This window comes from Rhinolophus sinicus, chromosome 2, assembly GCF_057876585.1.
Source record: "Rhinolophus sinicus isolate RSI-liver-muscle chromosome 2, RSI-T2T, whole genome shotgun sequence".
NCBI lineage: Eukaryota > Metazoa > Chordata > Mammalia > Chiroptera > Rhinolophidae > Rhinolophus > Rhinolophus sinicus.
In genome coordinates this window covers 168412360-168432038 of record NC_142502.1, presented here as the reverse complement: position 1 = coordinate 168432038, position 19679 = coordinate 168412360, and the positions used below count along the sequence as shown (strand labels likewise).

Genomic DNA, 19679 nt, shown 5'->3' with positions numbered 1-19679 from the left:
TTCATTCTGTGTACATTACCTTTCTGAAAGGATGTATAGTTTCCCACTAGCAGTAGCAAGTCTATTGGCTGTGTCCCCTTCTCCTCTCTTATTTCCTTTTCCTTACAAATTTGAAAACACAAAAAAGGCAGCTAAATAGTATGTTTTTCTTCATATAGGCCCTGAACGTTTCTATTTAGGCTTTCCCCAGGTATTTTCTATTGAATATGGCTGTGAACAAGATTATTTTTAAATATTTATTGTCTTATTGGATCTAACTTTTGTTAGTTCCAGTAGTTTCTTTTGAGTTATCTATGTCGGAATAATTTTACCTTCAAATAATTGTAATTGGAAGGAAGCTGTCAGGACTGGAAGAAACTAAGATAGGTGTGGGAGAGGATGCACTATGCCCGTGTCTGGTGAATCCCACACGTGTAGGTGTAGGTGAAGGTGAAGATGAATGATAAGACTATTTGGGGTGGGGGGGACCCAGGCTGAGTTTGAAATTTGTTTGGTACAGTGGCTAGTGAGTATAAGCTTCTGTAAGTTTATATTTTAAATAGATGAAAAGTTTATTTTTTTTGTTATTTATATTACTCTGAAATTTATATCAAGCTGACATTTCTGGTGTCCTTCAAAGGTTTTGGAGAAAATTTTCATGGAGCTAAGTGTCTTTAAATTAGTAGTACGTGCTATGTGCTCTCTCTCCTTCCCTTTTCTCCCTCGCTTCCATCTTCCCTCTCTGTCTTCATCTCCAGTTCCCCCTCTCTCAGGCCCACCCACCCTGTTCAGGACTTCCTTCTCGCATCAGGGAAGGAAGGACTTCCTTGTTACCTTACATAACAAGGTACAGTAAGTCCTCACTTACCATCAATAGGTTCTGTGACTTTAAGTGAAATGACATATACTGAAACCAGTTTTACTATAGGCTAATTGATATACACAAGAGTTAAGTTCCTACGGTGTCTCATTAACGTTCTAACAAAATGATGCTATTTGAGAACCTACTATACGAGGGAGATAATGATCTATAGTCATAAATATATTTTTAGTGACAATGACCCTGACACAGCAGGTGACATAAGTGGTCTGTGTTTCCAAAGTTCCCCAGCACTCAGGCCTATTTCACTTCTTTCTGTACATAACCTAAGTTCTTCCTCTGGCAGTCTTTCATTCTTACCCAGCTTTTCCACAGACTTTCTCCCAAGGTGGAACTCGATAGACCTCCTGCTACTCTGCTTCTAATTACTGTTGATTTTATTAACTTGAGGCTTTTCTCTTTATGGTATTACTTGCATAAGACTAACCCAGTTTTCTCTTTTCTGATAGAATAAATTTCCTTCTTGGTCATTACTGCCTGCACGTCTTTTATATCGACGTATTTATTTATTTTGCTAGTGTTTATTGAACGCCTATGTAGTGGAGCCATTGTGTTAACTGCTTTAGGTACATCATCATTCTCACAACCTGTGCAATTCGTGTTATTTTATTTTTATTTTTTTTAACTGGTAATGAAACTGAGTCCTGAGGCTAAAAGAAATCAAGTGATGGAAGATCACATAACTGGAGATGGGTAGAATCTGCCTCAGAAGTCTGGACTCCCCTCTTCATACTACTGACATTTATATAGTAGTTTATAGTTTATAAAGTACTTATTAATTCCTGACAACAACCACATCTACTTGTTACAGGTAGGGTAACCATGATTTAAAGCTTTGCTCAGTAAACGGCAGCACTGAGAGTGATATTTGATGCTATATGATACTTTTATTATCAAAGTTTAATTCTTCTGCTATGCTCTTTCAGTGGTTTGGTTTAGAAATCAGAGCGTTTCCACACTTCATTGTTTATTTTTATCAAATTTTCTTGTTTTAAATGTGTCTCCTTTGTAGTTAAAATAAGTATTTTTCTCTTACATCATTGACAAACCATTACACCTCAAGTTTTGTCCTGAAGTCTTTAACAAGAAGAATATTTGTTTCTAGAGGTTTTATTTGTTTTTTAAGCTAGAGTTCCTTTGGATTCTGAGGCTCTCTCCTCCTATCGCCTCTTTTCCCTTCCCCTATCAGTTAACAATTATTTTAATAATACAATCCTGTATTACTTTACACTCTTCTTGAGGGCAGCTGGGTGGTTTTACTGATGCTGGCCAGGGGTGGATGATCTCAGCTATGCTCCCTTAGGCATCTGTAATCAGCTCATGGATGCTTGGGGCTGGATGGACCAGATTGGTCTCAGCCGAGATGACTCTCTTCTCTTCCACATGGTCTCTCATCCTTTAGGCAGTTACCTTGAGTTGTTCTCATGGTGGTTACAAGATTCCAAGAGAAAGAGCATGAAAGCACACAGAGCTTTTCAGACCTACTTCTTAGACACACTGTCATTTCCACTATATTTTAGTTGCTGAAGGAAGTCACAGGCCAGCCCACATTTAGGGCGCGGGGAGTTAGACTTCACTTTTTCATAGGAGGAGCTACAAAGTCACATAGCAAAGGGCATGGGTACATGGAAAGGTGGAGAATTGGGACCGTTTTAAAAATCAGTCTATAACACCCTGCTGGTTTACACTGACTTAGCAAATATAAATGTATTTTCCTTCAGCAAAAAGAATATGACAATCTTTATATTATTATGAGGTCACTTTACATCTGCACTCAGAGCAACATCTAAAAAATATTGATGAACAAACTCTCTGGTGATTATATTGGAAATTGTGTAGTTAATTATGTTTTTTAAATAAACGTTTTATTGATCTATAATCTATGTGTAGAACAGTATACAAATTAGAGGTGTATAGCTCAGCGAATAAGCACAAAGGGAGCATAGCTGTATAGTTATCACCCAGGTGAAGAAATAGAACATTACCTGCACCCTAGAATCTTCCCTTTGTCCCTTCCCTATCTTTACTTTCTCCCTCCTGTCCAAAAATAATCACTATCCTGAATTACAAGCATAGATCAGTTTTATCTTTTAATGAGCTTTCAAATTACCTGGTATTTGTTCTTTTGTGTCTGTCACCTTCCACTCAGCAGCATGTGACCAATAGCTTTTTTTACTATTTGAAATTCTGGCTAGTGAAATAAGAATATCTTTTGATGTTTTTATTTAAAATCTTTTCATTTAAAATCTGTTTTTTTTTCCTTCCTTCAACATGTTTTTCCTAGACTTAAGCAGCATTCTCTACAGTTACAGTTGTTGAAGAAAGAAACTTTCCTTTACCCTTCTAGGTTCTTCCAGCTGGTCTAATAATAAATTTGACATGAGACAGATTAACAAGAGACAATAACCAAATTTAATTACATACATATGCATGGGAACCCTACATACATGAGAGTCAGAGACAGAAAAGGGAAATGAGGTCTATATGACATTCTGCGCTAAGGATGACGTAAAGCACCTTGGGCTTCAGAGGGGGGTAAGGTCATTCACAGGACGATAAGAAGAGCAGATGTTCAGTAATTAGAAGTTTGCGCTGCTCTGTAGGTAGGTCGTAAAAAACTATTTCTGGTGATAACTCTTATTATGGGCAAGGCCCATAATTTCAATTATTTAAGAGAGATGTAAAAGTTTCAAGTGAGCCCACAGGGTCTCATTTGCTTTCAGCTCAAAATAATACATGTGCCAAAGTGCCACATCTTGGGGAGGCCTGTTCTGAACCCCTTCACAGTGCTGTTTTTAAAGTTCCCTTCAGTTCCTTTATCAAAAGGGAATTGATTGCTGTGATGTTTATTTCTTTCTCAGAAGAAATTGGGAGAGCAATGTGGGTATAAAGATGAAACTTAGAATCTGTTGTTATTGCTATATATTTGGGAAATAATAGTAGAAAACTAATAGGCATAAACTAAGACCGGAGTTAACCAGACTTGATAATTCCATTCTTTAACACTTAAAAATGTTAAAAATTTCTTTTTATTTAGCTACTGGATGGAGAGTCATACAATGCTCTGATGTATTTAGTGATTTAATCCCAGAAACCGTGGGGAGACTTAATGTGAAGCTGAATCATATTTTACAATATTCAGTGGCTAAGAGGGAATTAATAGATGTTTCACTGATTTGAAAGGGCAGTCTTATTATTCTAGACATCCTCTTGGAACTTGTGCTGCAGTTTCTAGTTTAAATAGGCACAGTCTTTTCAATAAGAACTTAAAAAATTTTGATCTGGACTGAGCACCAGATTTCAGCATTTAAAAATCAATTTGGGACCCATTCCTATGCATTTTAGAATCAGTTTCTGGTACATTTTCTTACTATGCTCATATCACTGGGATATGATTCAAAAAGGAAATGTCTGTTTATTTTATTCGCTTTTCTTCAGGAAAGACAGTGGTGAAATGAGTCATTAGCACGTTGTATTTTCTAATAGCTCTTTGACCTTAATCTCTGGGGCTATAAAATCAATGGGAAGATGCCTGTTGTATCACAAGTGATGAGGAGAGCCCATGATGGATTCATGTTACAGTGAATGTTTCAAGGAGAAATTAATGTGTCTGTAGATAATAGTCAGAAATCCAAGGTCAACAGAGATGTGTGTGTTATTAGCATTTTCCATATGTAGTACACATGTATCAAGAAATAAATACAAGCTGTTCTCTGGGCTCTGATAATTCTTTTATCATGTTACTCTGAAGAGGGAAGAATTAGAAGGAAGGGAGTTGCTCCCACAATGGTTTGCCTCCTTTTAACAGGCTCAGTGATCAAATCCATTCTATGCTGGATTATCATTTTATAATGGTGGGACAGGTACAGGTCAGGAGGGGAGGCTGTGGCAGCAGTGAGGTCTGGGTCAAAGCAAATACAACCACTAGAAGACCTGTACAGTAGTTTGCAGGGCCAGCCCTAGAGAGCAACATTTCACAAAATGTGCTCCAACGACCACCAATTCAGAAGGATGTTAATAGATGGTGTGTGAAAAAGGGTTCCGTGGCCAAATGTGTGGAGAATACCAAGTTAAATAAAACCAAGAATACTTGCCAAAAGATTTCTCAGGGTCTTTCTTTAATGTGCTCATCTATGTAGAATATGTAATGTTTCTCAAACGTATTTGGCCACAGAACCCTTCTTTCAGCAGCGTCCTCACAAACCTTGGGTTTTATGTAAACTACCTTGGGTAAAATTGCTTTGGAATGTTGATATTCAAACTTTTTTTTTTTTTCTCACTTACCTGCTGAAATAATTCTGAGAAACTTATGTATTCATACATTTTGAAGCTGCTGTCTACAATTTTTTTAATCAAAAATTAAATGCATGAAGTAGATTTATTTCTGGTGTATTTGTGTTAGGTATATGCTTTAAGCATATTTTCAACAAAGCCTTGGAGCTGTGGAGCTGGCTTATTCAGTGTATGAATAATGTCTGCCGTCTAACCTAATTGGCAAAACCAGGCCTTATTATGAAACAAATCAGAGTTACTGCTTTCTTTGTGTGACAATCCCTCAGGAGGGATATATTTGTGAATTGTTCATTTCTTTGGTCCCTTTGAGAATTTTACATTGTAGGGGCAATGTATCTAGAAAGCCTAGAAAGAGTACGAATAGACAAGAGGAGACTTGACTTTGTAAAGAGGAAGAAGGCACTGAGTCAAGGAGAGAGAGAAAAGGAAGATTGGCAAATGCATTCTTAGGCAGATCACTTTTTGAAATAGCAACATATAAAGGCTCAAGATCTAGAAATTGGTTCCCTTAAAAATATCCAAGCACGTATGTACCCTGTGGAATATCATCATGTGCCTTCAGGGATATGTGTACCCAGTGGGAAATTTAAGAAATCCGTATGTCCTTTTAGAGAATGAATTCCTCTTTTATCTAAAGTAAGTGATCCCTATTAAATAGCCAAATGGTTTGTCTGGCTAGGAAAAGTATTTACCTCAAGAGTTATTTTTTTCTGCTTTCAAGGAGAAGGCATGTTGCTAAATTGTTTGATGGAATGTCTGTCCATCAGCAAATGCTGAATATACATAGCAGAACCTCCAGAAAGCTTCATATGTTCACACAGTATAGAGATCTTCCTGTACTATTCTCACTTTGTACCTAATTCCTGTTACTTACTGGACATGCCTCATTTCCTGTGTAAACTTGCGTCACTAAAAAGGCAGTAAATTATTACTCACTTTGTTAAACACGCAGAATAGATACATAAAAGTGTGTTTATTTCCCATAAGGGCACTTAACGCTATTCATAATATATTATGCATAAATGTTACAATTTATTTCATGTCATTTTCAACCCTGGCAACTGTCAGGTTGTTTCGAAGTCAGAATATTTAAGATAGAGTAACCTTGGGGATTATCTGCTTCAGCCCCTTGGCGTGGCAGAGAAGAAAACTGAGGTCAATGGAAATTAAGTGACTTGTTCTGATCACCATAATTTAGCATCCTAGTGAGACAAAAGCTGGATCATAGTGGGATATTGCTCCCATTAGATTTCCCCATCCTCCCTTAACCCTTTTAAAAAATATCACCTTGGACAAAATTATCTCTGTAAAATGGAAATAACTATTGTGTTGCTCACCATACAGAAACGTTATGACGCCCCAATGAGATAAGATGTGATGTACAAATATAAAGGATGATGATGAGAGTTCTTGCCTCATTGTACTAAATTATTTCATTCCCTAGTCTTGAAATACTATGGCTGTGTTATATTTGGTTGTTTAATGAGTCTCTTGTTATGCATATTTCCAAACTACTCTGTATTTTTGTACTATCTGGATACTAGATTCCTAGCCTTCTCTTTCTGCTGTATGAAGTTGAACTACATGACATTGTCAGTATTCAACCATTTTAGATGTGTAAGAAGAGCAGTTTTGTATTATTGAACTTGATATATGGCTTGACAGACATGGTAGGCTATGCTGGGCAGAGACACTATATAAATGTTTAAGTGAGTGGAAAAGTATGTAAATTACCTTATTACCTGTAGTCCCATGGATTTGGCCTACTCTAAATTTTAGGAGCTCATGGGCTTTATAAGTTTGTCTCCTGCTTCTATAGACTCTAGACTGCCCTAACACATCAGCTCAGGTGGAGTTATGGGGAATAGGACTGGCTTTATGACAATGCTTGCTCCTTTGGCCATTCATTTCGACTTTCATTCTTTAACTCAGTAAACTGTACTGTATGCAATGGTTATACTGTTCCTTCAAAGGATAGAATTCCACAGTTATTCAGAGAAATTTGGTAGTCTGCAGAGGGAGAACAATGACTAAATTCATTTGTTTATCCATTTGTTTTTTAAACTGAGTACTAAAATGCTTTGAATGTAAGGAAACTACATCAAGGGAGATTGGCTGGCCCTGTAAAATATGAGCCTTCTAAATACAATTTTATTTGCCAAGTGTAAGTTATTTACAGAAATGATAATCAAGTTAGCAGCTTTTATTTGATTAAAAAGAAAATAACTGGAGGAATTGAAGTCTAAATAGAATTATAATTCTTAATTTGCCAATCATATTCCATAAAATTGTTAAATTTTGGCCTGATAGCATCTTTTCTTAGCGGACTCCTTAAACTTCTCATATCCAGATATAACATATTTAGTTAACCAATGTTTGGTTCTTAATGCATTTGTGAATCTCTCATTTCCTTCTGTTTATTTAGAAAGGTCTTAAAAGAACTTGGCTACCTTTGAAAGTCATTTCAATAATTGCTCATATTTCATATTTTCTGAGGCTCTAAACTAAAAACTATGGGGCATGAGTTTTTTTTGCTTTGTTTGTTTGTTTTAACACAAAGGATATAAATTGTCTGGGGTCTCACAATCCTCTCAGGACCAAACTGGGGTTTGGAAGAATGAAGTGGCAAAAAAACAAGAGAACTTCCTATCTAATTTTTAGATGTAAAATTTTCCATATGAGGTATTAAAAATTTACAAATGGAGTGCTTTTTCAAGTTTTGTGAGTTGTTGTGAATTGTTGAAACATGGAGCGTGATTTGAGACAGAAATAATATGAAGGCAATTTTTTCAGATCTTGACAAATGCCATCCTTTCCTAGAACCTTAGTATTTGCAGCAGATGCCGGGGAACGGCATCTGTATATACGTGCCTGATATAAAGCAGGAGCACAGGATACCCAGGCTGCAGAACAATCAGCAGATCACGGTTACGTCTGATGAATCATGTGAGGACCTGGTCAGACGTGGTAGTGGTAGGACTCTGACCTTGCCGATCCCAAACCACACAGCCCCAGATTCAGGAATTTGGGGGACCCAGTCTCTGCTTTACTTCTAGCTGAGCCTCCCGTCAATTCTATGACCAAAGCAGGGGATGTGCAGATGTAGAAGTTATAGACAATGAGTGAAGGAAACCCATCAAGTCCTCTCGTGTAGCCAGCACCCACTTCCATTCCATCTTCTCCTTCGGGCAACTTTGCTTCAACATGGTCCCTTTGGCACTTACTAACTCCTCATTTCATCACCTCTGTGTGGGTTTCTCAGTGACGGCATCGTTGCCATTTTTGTCAGAAAAATTTCCTTGGGAAGGAGACTCACCCCACTTTTAGAAAGTTTAGCTCCCCAATGTCCACCCACTGGTCCTGGCCACAACCCCAAACGTCCCTGAAGCTAGCGCACATCCTCCCTCTTTGAGAATCACTAACTTATCCTCCCCAAGTGCTAAAGGGGAAGCAATCTGACCGACCCTATAGATAGTTACATTTTAGAAGAGAATGTTTTTTCAATCCCTATGGCTAATAAACACATGAAAAGGAAGTGCAAGTTAAAACCTCAGTGAGATAACTGCACTCCAGCCAGGATGACTACAGCGAAAAAGACTGGCAGTAATTTGACAAGGATGTAAAGCAGTTGGAACTGGGAATGGAAATTGGCATAGCCACGTTGGACAACTGTTGGACAATATTTATTAACGTAAACCTGGGCCTTCTCTAGTGACCCGGAAATCCTACTCCTAGATACAGAACCAAGAGGAATGAGGATCCAGACCTTCTGAAAGACATATCTGTGAATGTTCACAGAAACATTGTTAAGGATAGCCAAAAATTAGAATGGATACATTTTCATATCCTCACACATAAAAAATAACACAGCAGTCAAAGAATGCACTGCTGTGTGCAACAGCACTGGTGACTCTCACAGGTATAAGGAGGACTAACAGAAGTCAGACAAAAGACTATATACAGTATGATTCCCTTTATGTGAAGTTCACAAATAGGCAAGACTAATCCATGATGATAGAAGTGAGAAGAGTAGTTACTGTGAGGGGCAGAGATATTGACTGGGAAGAGGCGTTAGGGAGCCTTTTCAGGCAATAAAAATGTTCTAAAACAAGATCTGGGTGGTGGTTACACAGTACATGCACACACATCATACACACACACCTGCATATACACGCATATGTATATGTGTTGTGTACTAGTTGTGTACTTAAGGACACATCTAATTGTGTACTTAAGGTTGATATACTTCGTTGAATATACATTTATAAAGAAAAAACTTAGAAATTTAATTAATCTCTAATTTATGGTATTTTAGAGACTATGATAAAAAATAAATTGAGGCAGTTGAGGGAAACAGTAATTTTTCTGGAAGCTGTGAAATGTGTCGGGAAGAAAGCTCCACGCAGCTGGGTTTCTGGGGTCAAATGTTAGGGGAATTTGGTGCTAGTGCTGGTGGCAGAAACCGATTACAACAGAGACAGTAGGAAAAGGAAAAGCTTTACATGATTCCCCTTCCTGGTGGGTTTTTCTCTTCCTTCCAGTCTATAGCCATAGTTGGTTTTTTGTTTGTTTTCAGTCTTAATTCCTGTCCTCCATTCCCACGGCATCATGGTTGAGGCGGTGGGCAATGTTGAAGAGAGTCAAAAAGGGGCATTGGCGTGGCAGTGGTTATACAGGAGGGATTTATATGTTGGAAAAAACCCTCCACCTTAACCTGGTAGCCAGCAGCAAGCTGGGATGGTAGTGTTATAGAAACCTCCCGGCAAGGGAAAGTTTGGGGTCCCAACAGCTGAACATGGAATGTGTAGTGGTGTGGCCAAGGAGTGGGAGTACAGGCCACTCAGGGAAAGAGGAAGGCCAATAATTACACCTTAGTGGGGGCATGAGCAGAAATGGAAGAGTGGAGGTTTTGTCCAGCCTTTTTGACCACACTGGCTCGTTACCCAAACTTGAGGTTTAATTTGAGACATATGATAGGGGTTCTGCTTATACCGTGTAAGCCCCAACTGGAGTTGGCACTCTTCCTGGTCCTGCACGGTGGTTTTCTTAAGAAGAATGAGTTCTAAGGGAATAGTTTCAATTTCATGCTATGCATAAATGTGTATTACAGACCAACACACTGATAAAGAATAAGATGGTCAGGTGCTGGACCACATGCTGTGCTGGTGTAGTAATCTAGCTGTAGCGATTTCCAGTTGGATCTAAGTTTCAATGCTGTTGAATTTATACAACAAATATATGTGTTAATTTGTCATTTGAATGTCATTCAAAATAAATTTTATCACTAAAATTAAAAACTGCACGTTAGGTAAAATCTGGCCTTACAGGTATCTATGACTGCTTAGAATATGAAATATAAGCAAATAATGATTTATTGAAGACTGTTTATTTATTTATTTGCCTTTTTATGTGATAATTCTGCTAGTAATGTTTTGCTGCCATTGTGTTCAATTTTAATTTAGAAAATCAATATTAGGCTCCTTAATAAAAGTTTTATTAGAATTAATGATTGAAGGAAATAAATATTATTTGAAAAGGAAATGCTCATAGCCAAGTCTGTTAACTACTAAGCTTCATAAGCCACACTGAATAAATTACTACTGGTTTTTCATTTTTGAATTGCCACATTCTGGTTTTGAGTTTTAATTAATTACCTTTGCAAATGACTGCAATCTTTTTTTTTTTTTTTTTTTTAATCACCACATTTTTATCTCTCCTATTCCAAATCATTTTGATTTCCCCTTGGATCACTGTCTTTGTCCATTTGGGCTGGTATAACAAAATACCACCGACTGGCTAGCTTCTGAACAACAGATATTTATTTCTCAGAGTTCTGGAGGATGGAAAGTCCAAGATCAAGGCACCAGCATGGTCTCCTTCTGGTGAGGGCCGTTTTCCCGTAGCAGACTTCTCCTTTGTGTCCTCAGATGGAGGCAGAGATCAGGAATCTCTCTGGAGCCTCTATCACAAGGGCACTATTCCCATTCATGAGGGCCCCACCCTCATGACTTAAGCGCCGCCCAAAGCCCTCTCTTACTAACACCATTGCCTTTGAGGGTTAGGATTTCAACGTAAGGATTTAGAGGGGAACACGAACAATTTAGCCCTTATCAGTTACCATGTACAGATGACCTTAAGTCTCTATTTCCAGCTGTCGTTTCCTTTCACTTTCTGAATCTTATACTGCTGCTGCTAGATATTTATACTTGGGTATCCAATGTGACTTTCAAGTATAAAACTAATCTCTTCATCTACCTCTTTCCTCCTCAGAACTTTCCACAAAACCAACAGTGTCTTTTCCTCTTTTCTCAGATTAGAAGCCTCGCAAGTATCTTTCTTTCTAATGTTGTGTTAGCCAAACATCGTGCATTGTCAGTTGTTCCTTTAAAAAATTATTTCTTTTCTTCCTGCTTATTCTCACTGTCATCCAAGCCATGTGCTGGCCAGATGAATTTCCCTGGAACCCACCTTTGGTTATATCTTCCTCTTGCACAGAAAACTTGAGCGTAGCTCCCTGTTCTCAATAAAATGGAACCCAAACCTAGCCTGGCTTTAACCAGCTCTTTTTCCAAATATATACCTTCCTTTTCCAGCCAGTGGTTTGACTCACAATTTCCTGATGCCCCTTCTGTTCTCCAGTCTCTGTGCTTGTGCTCCAGTGTCCGCCCACATAGATCATTCACCCCTTCCTGTCCATCCATCCAACTTCTCCCAACTTTAACACCTGATGAAATCTTACCTCCTTGTCAATGCTAGAGTCTCCCCTACCTCCAGCTTCCTCTAGTAGTTCTTACTGTCTATACAGGCTATTTCATATTAATTTAACTTCAAGTTTATGGCCTTTCTTCTAATTGTGATAACTTGAACTGACATTTCAAAAAAAATTTTTTTTTACATGGTTTCATGTACAACTAGATTGTCAGTATCTCCAGAGTGAGACTTTTGCCTATGTATGCTCTAGAATACTTAACATACACTAACCCTAAAATGTAATCTCTGTGAAGGCTGGAATCTTTTGTCAGTTTTGTTCATTAGTAAGTCCCTAGTATCCAGAACAGAACGGGGTACATAGTAGGCACTTAATAAATATTTGTTATATAAGTTGTAGATGTTCAATAAATGCTTGATTTGACTTTAGTTCATTCACACCTGCTGCATTAAAAGCAGCTAGCGTCTCTTAGTTACTATAATCAAGACGTTATTATGATGAAAAAGAAAGTGAATGCAATTTACAGCCAGAATTTGGCCAACAGGGCTTGAATACTCCTTCTGAAAGAATTGTGCTTTCCTGCAGATATTAATGAATGCCAGCTCCAGGGTGTGTGCCCTAATGGTGAGTGTTTGAATACCATGGGCAGCTATAGATGTACCTGCAAAATGGGATTTGGGCCGGATCCTACTTTTACAAGTTGTGTTCGTAAGTAATGGTCATTTTTTATTTCAATTTTGGATCAGTTTTTTGGGGGGGAGGGGGGAGGGGAGGTGGTTTGGTAGGTTATCCAAAAGAAGATAAATACTCACTAGTCAACTGAATATTGTAAATATATAGGAAGACCTCATTAAAATGACAAGAGGGAAGAGGTGGACCTGATATATTAAAATAAACCCTTCCCAAAATGCATTTTTATTGTGTTTAGAAAAATGTAATAGCTGAAAGTCAACGTAGAGGGCAAGCACACTGAGGAAATGTACTTTGATGCAAGGAAAAGAGTTAATTAAAATGAGCATACCTGAGAGATGAAAACAATTTTTACTTCACGAGTGTTTTAAGCATTATTTAGGCTGAGTTAAACGTTGTCCCAGCTTCTGTTTTTAATTAGTTCAAATTCTGAGTCACTGGTATCTGATTTAATGAGGTTTCACTGTACTTTCTTAGTTGGAGGAGTCTGGGAAATAGTTACCAAGGCACTACGTTTCAGATTTTCTATTCAGTTCTAATTTCAAATATTCTATTCTGTTGTCCTCAAAAACCACCAAAATGTGTCCCCGAAGTTGTACTGTTTTGCCTTATAAATGTTGGCTCTAAGACTTTCTCTTATACCTGGTAAGGGTAAAAATCCTCCATCAAACTATGTGTTCTAATACTGGTACAGAAAATGTATTTTCTCCAAAGAGACTCTCGCCATAAAAATCGAACTTGTGTAATCACTATGGATTGATTAGAAATGGATGCATTTTTAGATATCAAGTTCTCAAATGCATAGTTTTGTAAAGGTTATCTTGTTTTTTAAGGTACTTGCGCCCATTATTACAAGGTAGGTAAAACCCTGCAGATTTTTCAAAGCCATATACAATTAAAGTTTAAATATTTTTAAACTAATGCATGGCAGAAAACCATTAGGATAATTTTAAGAACAGTTCTGTATTAATTTCTGTCCTGCAAGGTTTTTGTTTTTATTTATCTATTTTTTAATGTGGGTTTGGTATATGTTAAACTGCATCCTTCCGGTCCCCAGTTTTAAACTTGCCAATTGGTGAAGATGTATGCTTCATGAAGATGCCGTTGTTATTTTAAATGCATCTGTCTCTAAAATATGTTTGAAGCTGAGATCATGGACCTGATGAAATAAAGACAAGTGTAGTAAAATTAAAACGACAGTCTAATTCATTATTTTTAGATGATTTTGTTGAGTCTTTTGGAACATTGTTACTAATTATTATTATTTTTCTTTAAAAACTGAAATGCAGACTAGGAAATTTTGCACGTAAGTTCTTTTTTCTGTGTTCTTTCACAGATAGTTCTGTTCATGAAACAGACAGATACTTAGTTATAGAACTTTTGTGGTCAGTGATAAAATTAGACTGTAAAATTGTTTGCATACAAGGTACGTTTGAAAACTGAGGCAAAAATTGGGAAATTGCAGGCCAAAAATCACATTGTTGACAATATCCAGATAATTTATAGATAACTTCTGCCTGATTTAAATTACATGAATAACTATTTTTAAATAGTTTTATAATTTAAGCATAACGGATTTTGCAGTCTGGATATAGAATTCGTTGTGCACTTTTTTTTTTTTTTAAAGTTTGACTTTGTAGTCTGGTTAAAAATGACTACATTGAAGGTTACAGATTAGGTAAACTTGGAGAACTCATTACAAAGGGTTTTATTAAACTTTGACTAGATCTAATGTCTAGGGCAGACATCCAGATTTTAATAAGATTGTTGAAATTTGCCAATAAGATTTTTGAAACACACATTTCCTTAGCATTTATTTTCCCTGTCATTGCCCAAATAATACTAAACTTATTAAACAGCCATCCATTCTTATTTGAAAAATAAATAATTCAATTTTATGGTTCAGCTACAACAACTAAAATGATAAGTATTGGGAGAAGTTTGTTGCTAGTTAAATGTTCCAGTTTAGAGTTTGAAGTTAAAACCTGGGCTCTGTACCAGCATTGAGTGGGCAGATTTATATCTCTTTCCTCTGAATTTACCACATGTAACATCACAGAGATATATAGAGTTCCTTCAGGATTTGTGACTTTGTTCAATCCAGTCTGGTTTGCTGGTGAACTATATTTTTGAGAAATTGATGGGGAAAGTCTGAAGACAGCTGAGAAGAATTAGGGAAGAAGGTGATGTTTACGGAGTAAGGGAAAAAATGTTGGCAAGATGGCGGTACCCTTGACAGTCGTGGGGCAGGAGCAGAAGGAGAATGGGGGTCATACAGAGACACGCACTCATACACATAGACACACAAAGTCACACAAAGGTGTTATTGTGTAAATATTTGGAATCTATGTTCTTGAGAGGCATAAAAACTGCTGTGGATAGAACATACAAGCAAATGGAGGGAGAATAACCACATTTGTTCAGATGGCATGAATTTAGGACATATCTAGGCTATAAAAGGTGTGGCTGACTGTGAACTCAAAGAAATGCTCTTGGCAAGAGCCAGGGAGCAATGGGAAGCTCTCCCTGTTCTTGAATGCACTGAAGTAACCACCCTCAGAATTCCTTGACTCCAGCCAAAGGTTGCAACCATTTCTCCTTCTCTCCTTGTCCATTCTCTGTCCTTGATTTAGACAAGCTAAAAGATGGCAAGTAGAAGGGTTCTGGCATTTGTTGCCTCTGACCTGTCTGTCTGTGGCTTAGGATCCTGCAGCAGCATTCTCCAAATCTGTCCCGACCTATTTATGAGGAAAGGTTGAAATTTTAGGACTTGTCAGAGCAAATCCAAGAAAAGTGTATGAACCTTTGCAATCGGAGTAGGAAAACTTTCTGACAATTAGTTTTCTTTAGGAATTCAAGAGCTCCAGGATGAGTACTGCAGAAGGTGTATTCATAGGTTCAGTAAAAAGGGGTCCAGATAAAAGAATTCTGAGCCTGGACTTTTGCTGTTTCATATTATTCTTGACTTGGTGCTAATTAATGGAAATAGAAGATTAGAGAGAGATGTGCTCAGGAATGTCTTAGTAACCCTGGAAGTCATGAGATGAGACAGATTCCTTCTAAAAGTTAGTCACATTAATAGAGATCATTTCGAGTTAAATTTCCCCCGCGTCTTTATGCCGTATGTATTCTTCTTTTACACATTAGGAAACTGAAGCTAGGAGGGTTTAAGTAACTTCTCAAGATCATACAGCTAGTAACTGACATTTAAGATTTAAAACTGGGCTTATGCCTCAAAATTTGGGGTCCTAGACCAGGTTAATGATACTCACATTTGAATTGCTTAGAGCAGCATCTCTTTGAAAGTACAGTCAGATTTATTTTATGACGCTAGAATTAAGTATAAGTTGTTAAATACACCATTGGGAAACTGAGAGAAGAGAGCCATCATATCTTACCTTCTTACTGTGTTTTGTAATTGAATTGCCATCAGCATTTGATATATAGTGATTGAAGACTATACTTGGGTACAGAGCTATCAGTTTATTTCTCTGGAAGATTACTCTCGTGTCTCTAGCCAAGAGCAAAAGATTTGTTTTCCTTACTGACTGGTGTGGCATTTCCAATAGGTTTTATTATATCTCTGAAATGTTGTTCCTTCCGTATAGAGTATCTAATCCTTTTTTCCCTAATCTTAAAAATACATCCTGCCCCCTAAACCCCCCCCAAAACAAAAAGTATCATCAACAGCAATCTGCAAAACCACTGTTTCAGTGTACCCACTTATATGAACTCACCAGCACCTTTTGTTATCACTCCTCAGTATTCTGTCTCATACTCATTTCCTCCTATTCTTTAGAAATCTTTTGTAATACTGATTTTTATTAAGTATAGCATAAAATTTTATGACTCACTAGAATGGAAAATTGTGCGCCATATTTTAAATAATAAATTTAGTATACTAACGATTTACCCTTTATATCTAGTCTTCCATCTGTGGTTAAAGATACTCAGACAACAGAAACACCAATCTTGTATAACTCTGGGTAGTATATTGTTCCTGGGTTTATGTGTTGTGATGTCTAGAATGTAAAAATACTAGAGATTTTTACTGAAATAAGTGGAATTCCTATGGGAGTCATTTAAAATGATAAAAGAATAACAGGTAATTTAGATATTAAAATAGGGTCAGTTTTAAAGGGCATACTTTGTTGGAAATCTGAGGCATAAACCAATACTTGTTTGTCCACATGGTTGTAGATCAAAGAAAACTTGAATAATAGGAGCATTAATGAAATTTAGGTCCATAAGGTAGAACTTTTTCAATGGCTTCCTTGGTTTTCCTCCATTTTTGAAGCAGTAGATTTTTTATTACTTGCTTATTCTTATGGGCAATGGGGGTGAGGCAAAATATTTAGTTAGAACATGGTCTGAAGCTCCCAGACTCACCAATTAACTTATTGATGACTCTATAAACTGATGAGTCTTTTACTCCCCGAAAGGCCCCCACTTGAAGTGCTGTGAAAATCTGTTATGGAAATAAATCCCCAGTACTCCAGGTACCCCAACACTTACGAAGAATAATTGGGTTAGGAAAGGAAAGGAAGACAAAGGTCTATAAAACAGATCTTTCAGGATAAGATGTTTTGGAAGAATTAGTTTGCTTTACTTCTACCTTTATTCTCCAGATGATAAAATGCCTAAAATTTTACTTTGTGTGTATGTGTGCATGCACAATGCATGAGACAACAACCAAAGATTCACTTTAAGTAACAGATAATTTCTTATAATACACACACATGTTAATCCCTTAAAACACCCAACTGCTGATTTGGAGTATTGGTTTACTTTGGGGGACAGGCATCGTAGGTTACTTCAAAGTAGAGGACGTGGATAGGGGCGCGAGCAGGGTTAGGTATAACAGGGATGGTGCCTAAGATGTATCACTACCCAGGATGTGTGGGTGAGGTGGATGCAAGGAAGTGATTGTGGAGAAGGAAGTGGGATGTCACTGTTTGCCAACTTCAAGGATTTGAGGACACTCTGTTCTGCTCTGAATGGCCCTTGTTCCTGGGATCTAGGATTAATATGAATGTAATCAGTATTATAATTAAGCCCTGCTAAATGCAGAATAAGCTCTTGTGAGTTGACCTGACATTGTTTCTATGGAAGTATGAGTTGTGAGTTCCAAACACTTTGGAGAGGAAATTTTGGAGCAAAATCATTTGTGAGTTGATTATACTAAAACTATGGAAAATATGTTCTTAAGATAATATGGGTACAACCTGTAGGTACACACTCATACAAATACACACGCTATATGAGTGATGGCTGTTCTTTCCAGGGACTTACCCTTTTGGGGGTTATAACAGTGCTCTTAATTCTTTTTTTCACTTGTGCTCTGTGATCTTTGAGCCTTCATATTTTACTTGCATAGACTCCAGAAAGTGAGTAGGAGATGAGAGAGGAAAAGACTCAAACTTCTCCCTCCTACCACTTTATTATTAGACAAAGCTGGCCTTATTAGACTTTGCAAGTTTTAAAGCCTTAGGAGTCTCCTCGATTCCCTTCAACCCCCCATTCTCCAATTCACCAATAATAGCTATTTTTGACACTTTGTTGAAATTCTGTTAATCAGTAAGGGTACAAATACCTTTAGGAAGATGGAAGTGTCTACTTTTATTATAAAAATGAGTGCCTGACATGTATTTTGTGTCTATTTTGTGCCAAAGGTTTTCCATCATATTTCTAATCTGTACATTGAGCCTATAATTTATAAGTGAAGTTTAGCCAGGGTTTTCTCCAGAGAAACAGAACCCATAGGGTGTGGGTATGTGTGTGTGTGTGTGTGTGTGTGTGTGTGTGTGTGTGTGTGTAGAGATTTAAACAATTAGCACACACGACTATGGAAGCTGTCAAGCCTAGTGTCTGCAGAGTAGGATGGCACGTTGTAGACCAAGGGAAGAGCTAATACTGCACCTTGAATCTGAAGGCCAGCTGCTGGCAAAATTCTCTATTCTCGGAGGAGGTCAATTGTTGTCCTTTTTTAAAGAACTTCAACTGGATGTGGTCCACACACTTTCTGGATAGTAATCTGCTTTTCTCAAAGTCTACTGATTTAAATGTTAATCTCATGTAAAAAATATCACTATAGCAGCATCAAGACCTGTCTTTGACCAAATATTTAGGTACCATGGCCTAGCCAAGTTGACACATAATATTAACCATCACAGCCTGTCAGAGTGTTTTCCCTTAGTCCATATTGCTTACAAATGGTAGACCTATCATGTGAACCGAGGTCTGTCCGGCTCTAAAAACCCTTGATCTTTTCACTGTGCTGTAGCCCTTCAATTTAATCAGGTTGTTTCTTAACAGCATTTAACTGAGATGTTAGCCCTTTTGGAAGAAAGAAAATTTAGGTCTGAGTAGGAAGGAAAGGAAGTTTTGGAAGCATCGGGTACTAGAGGAATTAGGTAAGGGAATGGAAAATTGGGAGAACCTCATTTGGACAGTATATAGAGAAGAGCTTTGGCTACGATAAGGGAGGGTACAGAGAGGGACCACCAAGCTTGGTCTACTCAGCAGTTTTGACTTGGCCTGGAACTGGCTCTGCAGAGCATGCTCTATCCACATTTATGTTAGAAAGTGAACTCCTGGAAGGCAGGGATATATCTTACTTATCCTCATATTTTCTTTCCACCCAGTAGACGTTCCAGCTGTTAGATTCATGAAATCTTATCTATGAAACTTGAGAGTAGAAGAATCAGAATTAGGATTTTGGTATTGGATAAATACAGGCTGGTGGGCCTTTGCAATGCTTTCTGAGGGGTTGATACTTCATCTGTTCCCCCTCTGGAGTGCTGTCTGGCTGGACAGGGGACCTTGTGTGGCATTGGGAGTGTGGCTACTCCCTGCCTAACATGCGCTGTTGTTCACCAGTCTAGGGTGAGACCTGATGGGGCCTTGCAAGCTCTCACTTTCCTCCAAATGAGAAAAGCAGTAGCTGGCTTTCAGCATCATAGTGTTCAGTTTGTGATTTTCCATAGTACCTGGCTGTTCACCAGATTCTACTCTAGAGCTACCATTATTATGGCTCAATACAAGAAAAGAAACGTGGTTGTAATTTTGATAATCAGTGACTAGGTTTATTTGGGCAGGTAGATTTTGGTTGAAAGCTTCCCCCCCTCC

At 37.7% G+C, this 19679-nt stretch overlaps 1 protein-coding gene across 15 annotated transcripts in view; it reads left to right on the top strand.

Annotated features, from left to right (window-relative positions):
• LTBP1 (latent transforming growth factor beta binding protein 1) overlaps window positions 1-19679 on the top strand; it is a 353132-nt gene that overhangs the window by 208114 nt on the left and 125339 nt on the right. For all 15 annotated transcript variants that reach the window (XM_019741724.3, XM_019741760.3, XM_074331884.2 and 12 more), the window contains one exon: window positions 12447-12569. In XM_019741724.3, the coding sequence (XP_019597283.3) occupies window positions 12447-12569 (123 nt within the window). The remainder of the gene's footprint in view (window positions 1-12446; window positions 12570-19679) is intronic.